This window comes from Bacillus rossius, chromosome 12, assembly GCF_032445375.1.
Source record: "Bacillus rossius redtenbacheri isolate Brsri chromosome 12, Brsri_v3, whole genome shotgun sequence".
Classification (NCBI taxonomy): domain Eukaryota; kingdom Metazoa; phylum Arthropoda; class Insecta; order Phasmatodea; family Bacillidae; genus Bacillus; species Bacillus rossius.
Window position 1 is genome coordinate 4,148,900 of NC_086339.1, and position 11,316 is coordinate 4,160,215.

At 37.3% G+C, this 11,316-nt stretch overlaps 1 protein-coding gene across 1 annotated transcript in view; it reads left to right on the forward strand.

Moving 5' to 3' along the window:
* The window catches only part of LOC134537389 (farnesyl pyrophosphate synthase-like), a 129,068-nt gene extending 118,103 nt beyond the window's left edge, over nt 1-10,965 (forward strand). Inside the window, exons 7-9 of the mRNA XM_063377759.1 lie at nt 6,251-6,325; nt 7,000-7,125; nt 9,168-10,965. Of these exons, the coding sequence (XP_063233829.1) occupies nt 6,251-6,325; nt 7,000-7,125; nt 9,168-9,371 (405 nt within the window). The 3' untranslated portion in view covers nt 9,372-10,965. The remainder of the gene's footprint in view (nt 1-6,250; nt 6,326-6,999; nt 7,126-9,167) is intronic.
* Nucleotides 10,966-11,316: the final 351 nt, after the last annotated feature.

Below are 11,316 nucleotides of genomic sequence, written 5' to 3' on the forward strand. Positions count from 1 at the left end.
CCTAAGCTCTGCAGTCTCGCGAGATGTTAGACACAAATGAAAAAAAAAAAAAATCTCCATCCACCTGACTGTATAATATAGTGAATATAAGAGTCCATCTTTTTCATTTGTGCGAATGACACTTTCTACTTCCGTTTTTAATTTAATTTTCTTTTTGTATAAAATAAATTTTTAAGTAAAAAAACTTATGTGGGATTTGTCACCATTGGCCTTATTCTTAACACTGTCAGAAAAATTCAGCTAGCAGAATTGCTTCAATCCGACAGAGATTTGCTAAACCCTATTCTTAATCATTTATTAGCTGAATTATGTATAGGAATGACGTCACAAACCATCGTAATTATCCCGCCTCCTTCTTGCTGGCGAAATCACAATTCCGATATAGATTTGAGAGTTTGTTGTTCTTTGAAACTTCGTTTTGTTTGAAATGCTTGTTTTTTTATGGTTATGATATACTTTAAAATCGTTTAGATGATTGGTTAAGTTAGGTTAGCAAAATTTAAATTGTAAAATAGTACGGATGACTAGATATATTATATTAAACACCTACATTTTAAACCAGCAACAACTTAGAGCCGTATTCCAAGACACAAAAATAAGGGTTTAGGTGTTGAATATGCAATACCTGTACCCTAACCATATTCCAAGTGCACGATAGGTATTGGCCAGTCCCTTATTTTTAGGGCACTGATTTTTGGTGTCCTATCTGTTGTTGATTTGATCCATAACTGTATATATATTTTTCCTTTTTAATGAACTTTAACAGAACTTTTACGATTACAATTTCCCCCCTAATATCTTAAAAAACAGAAAACATAAATACGGCCAAAAATTCATCGTTTATTCTTGTACGACCAAAATTAAATATTTTATTTCACATTATAATTCCATAGTTTTAAAAAATAAGCTAAAATTACTATGGATTCCATGAAGTACAGATGTTTATAGCCTCGCACAAGTCCACATTTATTAAAATGGCTGCTGATCTGATACCTTACAGGGGTTCAGTTAGGACACGTTTTGGAATATGACCCGAGAGTTAGGGTACAGCAGTTGTCCAACAAGGCAGTGCATATTCGCTGCCTTACTCAAATGTCTTGGAATACCGCCCTTATTGACCATGTTATATTATGTGATGTATATTCAGATAAAAATACGCAAATGATGCTATAAGCTGTTTTTCACCGAGTCGTAGATTATTTGATTGAAATTTCGTTTAAAATTATTATTTATATAAACTCATATGCGATGGGGTTTAAGAACATGACCAATTTACTGTATTCATAAATGATTTTCTGAATCAAGAAAACACAGCGTAAAATTTATTTTTATCCCATAGTATTCTTAAAACTATGATACGAGTTGGACTTATAAAAAGTAAATTTATATTTCTTTATAGTACCGATATTGATTTTAAAACTAAATTATATGTTAGTCTTGTGCGTGCACAATTCGTTTAATCAAAATTTTGTTTTTCTCTGTGTTTCATGCATTATTTCATTGCAAGTCAATATATCCATGACGCTATTTTGTATTACCAATAGAAATTGTTGTTGTTTAATTCATCAATGAAGTGTTTGACGCTTAAAATCAGGTGTTTATAACTATTTTTGTGCATCTTGGTAGAAATCATAAATATTAAATTCGTATTTTAATTTAAAAACATCTTGAAACATATTGTTTGAACTCGCATATCTAAATTATGAAATATGCACAAATTAGTAAGGTATTTTGTGATTGGTTCTCTATAAAACATTAGCTACGACCTACGAGCCAGCAGTTCCGCCATGTTTTTCAAAAAATTGAAATCAAGTGCTTCCAAATAGGGTATATTTGGTGCTTCGACGACGAACTAACGAAAAACGTTCTAGAACTAACAGAGTATCAGTGCTGATCTGATTGGTGAAGGACGTGTTACATCTAGTGTGGAAGATGAATCGAGTGATAGTCTGAATTTAACTTAGATTATCGGTCTAAACGTGGAAGTTATTATAAATCGTAGTTGTCTAAAAGTTATGACGAATGATGTAGGGAAGGAGTTGAAAAGTAGGCTACGGTTGTTTGCGGACGATTGTGTGCTCTATGAAACTGGGGGAAGGGGGTCACCTGGCAGAGGACTTGGAGAAACTGGAGTGCTGGTCGAGAGAAAATGAAATGGGAATAAACGTAGGGAAAACAAAGGTGGTGATTTTCATGAGGAAGAGAAGGGTGGAGGGAAAAGTGTACTGCTGGAAGGGACAGGTGATCCAGGAAGCTGAGGATTATAAGTACTTGGGAGTGATCCTGCAGAGCGACTTAGGGTGGGGAAAGCATGTCAAGAAGGTGGTGAAGAAGGGCAGGAGGGGGTTGGGGCTGCTTAGCAGGACACTGAAAGGGACAGGTAGGAAAGTTAAGGAAAAGGCGTACGCAACATTGGTAAGGCCAATGTTGGAATATGCCGCGGCGGTGTGGGACCCCTATGTGGAGAAAGAAATTGAGGAGTTGGAGAGGGTGCAGCGCAAGGCAGCGAGATGGGTGACGAATATGTGGGGGAGAAGGGAAGGCGAAGGCAGGATGGGGGAAACACATAGACCATCAGTGATGATGAAGGAGCTGGGGTGGGACACGCTGCAAAAAAGGAGGAAGGTGGAAAGGCTAGTGAGAATGCATAAAGTAATCCCGGGGGTGGTGGGGGGGGGGGCCTTGGGAAAGCCGGGAGCTAGGTTGAACAGAGGGCTGTATCGAGGAAGGAGGGATCATGAGTGGAAGATTCAGAGGGAATGGAGACGGACAGAGAGAGGAAGGCAGGTATTCCTTGTGAGGACGGGGCGAGAGTGGATCGAGCTTGAGGGGAGGACACTGGATGTGGGAGGAGGGAAGGACTTACGAAGGAGGCTCCAGAGGGGGGAGGAGTTAGGGTAGTTGGGGGGCGGGAACTCCTTGCCACCGGGCGGATGCCTGATTGCAGGTGTATTATTATTATTATTATTATTATTATTACTATTATTATTAAGACGATTCTAGTTATAGTCTGAATTTGACTTATAATTTCGGTCTAAAGGTGGAAGTTATTTAAATCGTAGTTGTCAAGTTTACAAGATATGAGAGACTGCAAAAAGTCAGTTGCCAAATTAGCTACCGAGTCGCTGAAGCTAGAAGTTCTGATTCCGTTCCAACGGTACGATGGAGGGACGAGCACTACATATCTTCATGGTCACCGTACCAGCAGGAAGTCCGCTGATGTGCTGTTACGGGTGAGTCTTAGGTCTTTTTCGCTTGTCGAATTGAATTTAAGCCAGTACTGAGACCTTCGAGAACTCTACAAAACAACACTAGTGGCTTTCAGAGGGCCTGGTACAACCTGTACGTTGGTTTACACAGTAAATTAAATTTGTATTTATAGTAAACAGATGTATTAAGGACACCTTGTCACTGCTTTAATGTTATGACTGCTCATTCTCTTGTAAAAAAATTAAAACATGGATGGTAAGTAATTGTCGTATTTGCGTGGAATGACTAAGTTTGTTGTTGTCCCAAGCACTCAGTCCCGGGCGGCCGGATAGAGTCGCTAAGTTCTGCTCAGTGTATATAACATTCAATGGCCATTTAAATTTGTAATTAAACTAAGCATATCTTCTTTTTTTCTTTAGTTCTTTTATATGATTGTGTTTAAAGAATTGTGAGGTAATATGTGGGATAGTGTCATTTTTAGCACTTGGTTAGTTAGCTGTCTGGTCTCTCATCAAAATTATTGTTTAATAAGTAACGGCTCACTGCCTGTTGTAATTGTTTTAGCTATTTCACATTTAAATTTTGCTTGCAAGGTTGGTATGCTTAAAGTAACTAAGTAACAATATAAGCTGTTTATTAAATACTAAACCAAGCCAAGGCCATGCAAGTTTCTAGTGTTGTATAATATTTCTACTTTGTAAAAATATAGAACTATTTTGAAAATATTTGAAAATACTAACACTCTAAAATTGCTCCTTGTTTTGAAGCTCTGATTGTTTACCAGGTTTAGGCTTTATTCTGCTCAGGATTGTTCATAATTTTTTAAGTACGTTTAATTTTAAGTTATTTAAGAAACTGTTTGGTTGCCATGTGAATCCTGCATTTGGGGTGGTTGCCAGGAACTATGTTGAAAGAAGACAGCCATTTCACATTACAGTTTATCAGTCCTGGACTAACTTAGGTGTCCTTTCTGTTGGAAATATTTTGTCTTTTTCACTCCACTGAGCCTAATTCATGTTCTTATTGGTGAAACCTGGCCAGTGGCTGCAGGTTTTCTAAGACATGTCTACCTAACCCGGTGTCAAGTCGTGCACGAAGAATTGATAACGTACTCTTGTTTGAAGTTCTGGCGGCTGCCAAAGTATAATGAAAAATTATATATGGTGCTGTTGTATGAGTGACTGTGTGTGATATATATAGTTGTGCAGCACATTACGTGAACTTTTAGATATTAATGGGAAAATGAGCAAGCCGGTTTTGTTTTCCACTAACATTGTAACATAACACTAGAAAAGTATTAGATAAAGAGTTGATTTAGCAAGATATTTCCGGTGAATTTAATGGTATATTTATTTCTGAACAAATTAAGGATTAAGAGGACTACAAGATGACCGGCCAATTTCTCTCTATGCCCTTTTGTTTGGTTGACCCTGGGTGAGACTGTGTACCTATGCTTCATGAATAATGCAGTGCGAAGCGGGACGGCAAAATATTTGCTGTGCTCTTAATTCTCATCTCCTTCGCAGTCATAAGTCCCACGCCCCCTCTTTAGAGACAGCTTTCAGGACACCGCACATCTCGTTAGAGCAACTTACAATCTCCCAGAACATATTTTGTCTCATTGATAGGTTCGCCTGTGCTTCTGTGTTTTGTCGTTATATTGTACATTTTATCTATTAGTATCATCGTTGGGTTATTCTATGCAATGTAATGATTGTGTTGATGTGGCTGGTGGCTGGTTTGAAGTTTTTTTAGTTTTAAGTCCACAAACTTTTAAGTTGCATAGTGTCGGAATCTATCTGATTAATTATTCACCTACCAATAAGATTAAAAGGACTGCGACCAGACTTCCATTGCTGCTAAGGGCAAGTTTTATGCAGGGTTATGGTTGCCAGCTCATTCTTTATTATTTTTATTAACATTTAAATACAACAGAGTAAATGCAATGATTATACGTTGGTACCACTTTCTAGCATTTAAGCATTAGTTATGGTTGAGGTAATTTTCAGAAATCGTGGCTTTTTAGAACGGAAAGAAAAAACCAGAAAACATGGTTTTAACCACTACACGTGTCCCTAAATTTACTTTAAAGGGATGGTTTCATAATTCCCACTAGTTTGTGGAGAAAAAAATTTTTTATAATTTGCATTACAATACCTGTTAGGCTGTGATTTTATGCTGTCGCCACCATTCATTGTTTACCAACCAAAAAAAAACAAAAAAAAACATGTTTTCCACAATTAACCCTGAAAGGAGGGTGAGGCGGGTCACCGGACACCTTGTTAATAAATAGCTGTCAAGTTCTAAAATATATGTGGGATTGTGAAGACTAATCCCCATGTGGTTTACAGCATAACACAATAGGTAGACTCAAGATTTTATGGTTTTATTTTTAGTTTAGTTTCATTTTTAAAAACTGAGGAATTCAGTGTTATTAATTTATCTTTATAAATGGTGTATTGTAATACTTCACCAAAATATGGGTAAAATGTATATGGTGCATTTTTATGGTGAAATAATTTTTAGTAAATTCATCTAAAACCAATATATTCAGAACAATAAATATAAATAAGCAAGCATTTATGGTTTAAATTTGATTCAATAAAAGACACACAATAAAATAAAATTTAATTTAATTGTCTGATCCATGTACTTTGGTACAATTGTTTTTTCAGGAAATGAATGACATTACTTGAATTTCAAACATTAATAAGATCCTTTTTTTTATATAGTTTTAAGTAAGTTTTGGTTAAATGCTATTTAATTCCATGTTGCATTTTGGTGCTATGTGGTGTACCGTTGCATTTTCGTGCTATGCAGTGATTTGACATGCTTTTCATTGTTAATTCGGTTTTATCGCCATTCGCCGTATAATATTGTCTCTACTGATAGGGCCTTTTTCTGTAGGGCTTGAGGGTGTCAGGAAGGTGGGGGAAAATTTTGGATGGCTAGAGCATGAATTCCAGTATGTTAGTCTTCTAAACTTTTCCAGCATTTGTACTGGCTAAATATCTTGAATAATCCGGTATCTCATTTCCAGGCTGGATACGAAGAGAGTCTGCTCGGCGAGGCGTCGGAACTTATCCTGAAGATAGGTGTGTACGGCCGCTTCCAGGTGAGCGGGAATGTTCAATATTGCATTGACCTTCCCGGCTGCTCAGGTGTTGGTCACCAGCTGAAGGCTCGTTAGCGAGTTGAAATCTTGCCGGAGGTCAGGACAGAACCACTGCATGCGAGCGTCACACACCTTTCAAATTTACATCATCCACGACCCCAAGATGACACAGTACAACGTAAAACAATGTTGGAAAGGTGATGGTCCGTTGTAATGATGCTAGAGTCGGTTAAGATTCCACACGCTCGTTTACCATGTGTTCATAGGGCACGCTGAAAATGAGTAATTTGAGATGAATTTCTAATTTGAAGATTTTCTTTAGTAGCAAGACTGCAGATTAAAAGTGTGTGTGTGTCTATGTCTATGTCTATATATTCCATCAAGATGTTTGAGAACCAAAGTGTCTACGCTAAAATTTGCATCATTCATGGAGATAAAGGATTTTTCTTTACAGAAAGTCCAGTAAGTAGAATATAATTAATTAAGAAAATTAAAAAAAAAAATGTATTTACGTTCAGTATAAGTAGGTACTGATGTATACATCAGGGTGCACATGCGTGAATTATTTTCACGGTCCAGTGGTTTGCTGGTTCACATCTGTATCGTTCAGAAGTGTAGCGTTCCTCTCTGGGCCGGGGCACCAGTGGCCTGATGGGGGGGTCGGTGTGCCCCAGGATGACGTGCTGGGCCTCGCAGCGGGCACGCGCGGAGGCACGGCCGCGCTGGAGCTGGGGCGGTGCACCTGGCCGGCCGTGGTCACGCTGCAACGGGCCACTCCGCGCCAGAGACTCGCCCTCCAGGTGACTATAGTCGGCACCAGTGGCGGATCCAGGATTTTGATTCGGGAGGGGCCTGACCCAGCTGAGGCTGGGCTTTATCAAGGCAAACACTAAAACAATAGTGGACCCAGATGCTTTTGGAGGGGGCTTAAACCCCCTAGCTCCCCCCCCCCCCCTCCCCTCTGGAACCGCTACTGGTCGGCACAACCACAGCTTGCTGGGCAGGGTGTCCACAGTCGGTGCTTTCGGCTCATTTCGGTACATGTGGATTTATTTCATTTCCATTGGTACCTATCGTTTAAGATTATTTCGGTTATTTCGCATTAATATGTTCAAGTAGATAACATTTCCATCACATTTGAGTTACTTTTTCTCTTGGATTTATTTCGTTACAATTCATGCATTTAATAATTGAAATTCGTTTCTAAGTTTTATGAGTTTTTTAGTGGTCTAGTACATTTACGCTCAGATCTAGTGCTTTTTTTTTTTCCTTTAATATAATAATATTACAGTAACTCCTATATGTTTTATTATTAAGCGTAATTATTTTTGAAAACTATGGAATGTAAGTGTGTGTGTGGTGTGATATTTAAGTTAGAGCATTACAATGTCATAATAACTTCCTAAATTGTTAAAACCATAACAAAATATAATTCAGTACTTTTTTCAAATGTAGTACTTTTTTCTTGCCTAAATTGGTACGAAATATTTTTTTTTCCTTTTGGACACCCTGCTTCCACGGGGAGAACGTGAGTTTCTGAGCGCACACCGCCAGATCCCTCGCATAGCCTTCAGAAGATACTGGGTTCACCACCAGGGATCAGGGAGTCTAGAAATACCAGGGGAGCTCCTTAGAAACAGCTCATGTTATCAACAGGGGTCGTGTGTTCTATGCCAGGGTGGTCCGAGGGCGCACAAAACTTTACTGGAAATTAGTATTTTAAAAATAAATTTAAAAAAAAAGATTTCAAACTGGAGTTAGGGCCAATATAAATTTCAAAATAACTCATCACTTTATTGGATTTGGGGCTTTATAAGGTCGTAAAAAGGTAGACAGATTTGGAAATAAATTTGACTTGGGGGCTTTTAACTAATCAGGGCACAGTTCAGTGCTGGGTATGTTAGTTGAGTTGTCTGGAGGGAGCCGGATGAGCTCATAGTTAGCCAGTTGTTTGATGTCATAGTTGGACTGCCCTATTGTGATGCACACTGGCCCCGATGGCATGCCTTTTGCAGGCACAGTTGTAGGAATGAACCTTAAAGGGATGTATTTTGGTGTGATTGTATCATTGTATGTAAAGTGAATTAAGGTGCATACTCAATAGGACAAGAGTTTATTGGTAACAGCGGTCTGGGAACCGCTCTGTTTTTATTGGAGCAAGCTCTTCAACACAGTGCGACAATTTAAAAATTCAGAGGGCCGCACAATAATGAACTTTTAACGTTACTCAGAACTGTCGGCAGGTTCAGTTGCACTGGTTGCTGTGTGCTGGGGTTGGCCGGTACTGTAAATGAGAAATCCATTCCGCCGTGTGCTCCCGTGGTGAATTGAAGTTAACGTCAGCAGGGTTAAGTTCGTAACAGCAGAATGGCGCGGGGTACGCACGGAGGCCACAATTATTAATGCGACGGTTTTTGAAGAGGTGGCTAATATTACCAGAAGAAACTTTCTGTGAGAACAAATTTGCAGGATGTCCGTGGAACTGTTCACCCCAGACAGCGGCCGATCGTCTACCGACTGCCGGTTGGCTGTTGGCACGAGATGGGGGGAAATTTAGCATCACCAACACCCTAGGTTGACAAATAGAAGCTGCCAAATAAAACTTTGTCTTCACATAGAAAAAACTTTGATAACGTAATAAGCATTGATGTCTTAGTAAAGATAATAATGAAATAAAAACCAAATCCTAATGTTGGGATGGGCACAATGTCATAAGCACTTGTGAAACGAAACTATGTGCAATTAATGGGTCTGGTCTAGGCAAACTGCCTAGCTAACACTATTGTTAGGATTGTCTTCTAACAGTTTCCTGTAAGCCTCTGCCCTCTGATCATTGTTCCAGAACTGTTACGGATGCTCGGGGCAAGACAATGTTTCTGCGGTCAAGGAAATCTACGCGGAAGTAGGAATTGAAGAACTGTTTGCTGATTACAAGCGTGAAGAAATAAAATGTTTGTCCAGTGGTGTGGACAAAATTCAAGACGAAAATGTTCGCGATCTCCTGCGAATGATTTTGAACATTGTAACCACACAAATAATAATGTAGTCCAAAAAGCACAGCATTTTTGGTTACATTATGCATTGTATGTTTAGTGTAACTAATTTTATGGTTACAATATTTTGGTAAGCAAAGGTGGTGATGATAAAATTTGAATTTTGAAGTAATTATACCTGCAAAAAAACTAATATAATTTATTTCCAGAATTTTTGTATGGTATGTGTGTTACAATACATATAGCTAACACACATACATTCCAAACATAGCATAGCAGGCCATTGGCAAGACTGAGCACATCTGGCTTAATTGTTCTCAATTGAATTCTTGTGAGTTTTTTTTTAAGTCATTGAAATTTCTGTTCATTTAAGTCATTGATCGTTAGTATTACTAAAAATTGAAAAATTTGATTTTTTTAAAGCATATATCACAGTCATAGACTAAAGACTATCATTTAGTGTCTTCTTAGATTGTTAATGTTGTAATCATTCAAAAAAATATTTAATGAACACTAATGGTTTCATAATGTTGCAGCAGCCAGTCAATATTAGCTTTAGGCATTCCATTCAATTACATACTTTACTTTGAGGCTTATTAATAAATTAATAAATAAATGTAATTTAAAAATTTTGAAACAATGATGGCTCTTTCAGTTAATATATCTCACCTTTGCTCCTTTCACAACGAACTTGACAAACTTTGCCGTACTATTTAATTTCTTTCTGCAGAGCAGTTGCCTCCTCTCTAGGTTAGGGTTTCCCTAATCTGTGATGCTTTTCTTATTTTAACTAACCATTTCCTTCACAAGCTAGTGAATCAATTTTTTTTTTTTAAAAGATGTGACTTATAAGAAAAATGTTATGTTAACTCTAAATGTTGACTCAATTTTAGTATTGAGGAATCAATTCCACAAATGTTTTTAAATGAAAGTGAAAATCAGCAAATGTTACACCAACAGTTTGGTGTTTTCATTTATTTAAATTGTTAGTCAAAGGAATCGGCTTTGCCAAACCATGTGGTAGTTGTGGAGACATACAGTAATGTAGGATTGTGTACGGCAAGGCTTGCATGTTAAAACTGTAATTTTGATGTTATATAAGTACATTGTTTAGTATAACACCTTATATTTCATATTACTTTTTTTTTTTCCTCTCCAAACTGTTATAAGTTAAAACTAAAGTTGTACTTGTTACTGCTCTAAACTTTGAAGTGTTCTTACTTGTTAGAAGTTTTGCACCATTGCATTGATTATGGAAATTTTCTGGATGGACAACAGCAATGATGAACAGTTTTCCTGTGTCGAGATGGTTGCTACGTTTTGGGAACTGGCATCTGTACCCATCAGGCAGTCTTGTCGCAGGAAACCTGGGTTCATCATTGCTGTGTCCATGATACGGGTTTAGTTTTATCATTGGGTCATCTGTTACATGTCTGCTATTTTAGGGATTTTTTCAATGGTGGTTGATAAATTAACATTCTGTAGAATTTTTTCCATGAGTTGCTGCATTTTTTGTTGTTAATTTTATGTACTTGTGACCTATATGTAATGTGATTTCAGGAATTTTATAAAACAATATAGTTCAAAGGATTGAAACAATTGTATTGTTACTGTATATGTTGACTGGAAATAAATGAAGAGAATACACTTGTTGTCATATCACTAACTTGGTTCAAAAAAATTTGCAGTGTTAACCTGGGAAGGAAAATTTTTGGTGTTGGACTTAGCACAATAATTTGGGCTGTATTTTAGCACACTTAATGTGGTTTTTTACTGTAAATCCTATTTTAGTGTGTGCCTTGATAAATTCTGCCTCATGCTATAATACATCATTGTATTATTTATTAATACAAACAATTTAGGTTGATACTTGTTGAAAATAATGTTCCTGTTTTGAGATTACACCTATTTAAGGTTTATTTCTACTATACATATATAATATTTACAATGTAATAAAAAATATTGTACATTAATAGTACTTCATACAAATAATTGTAG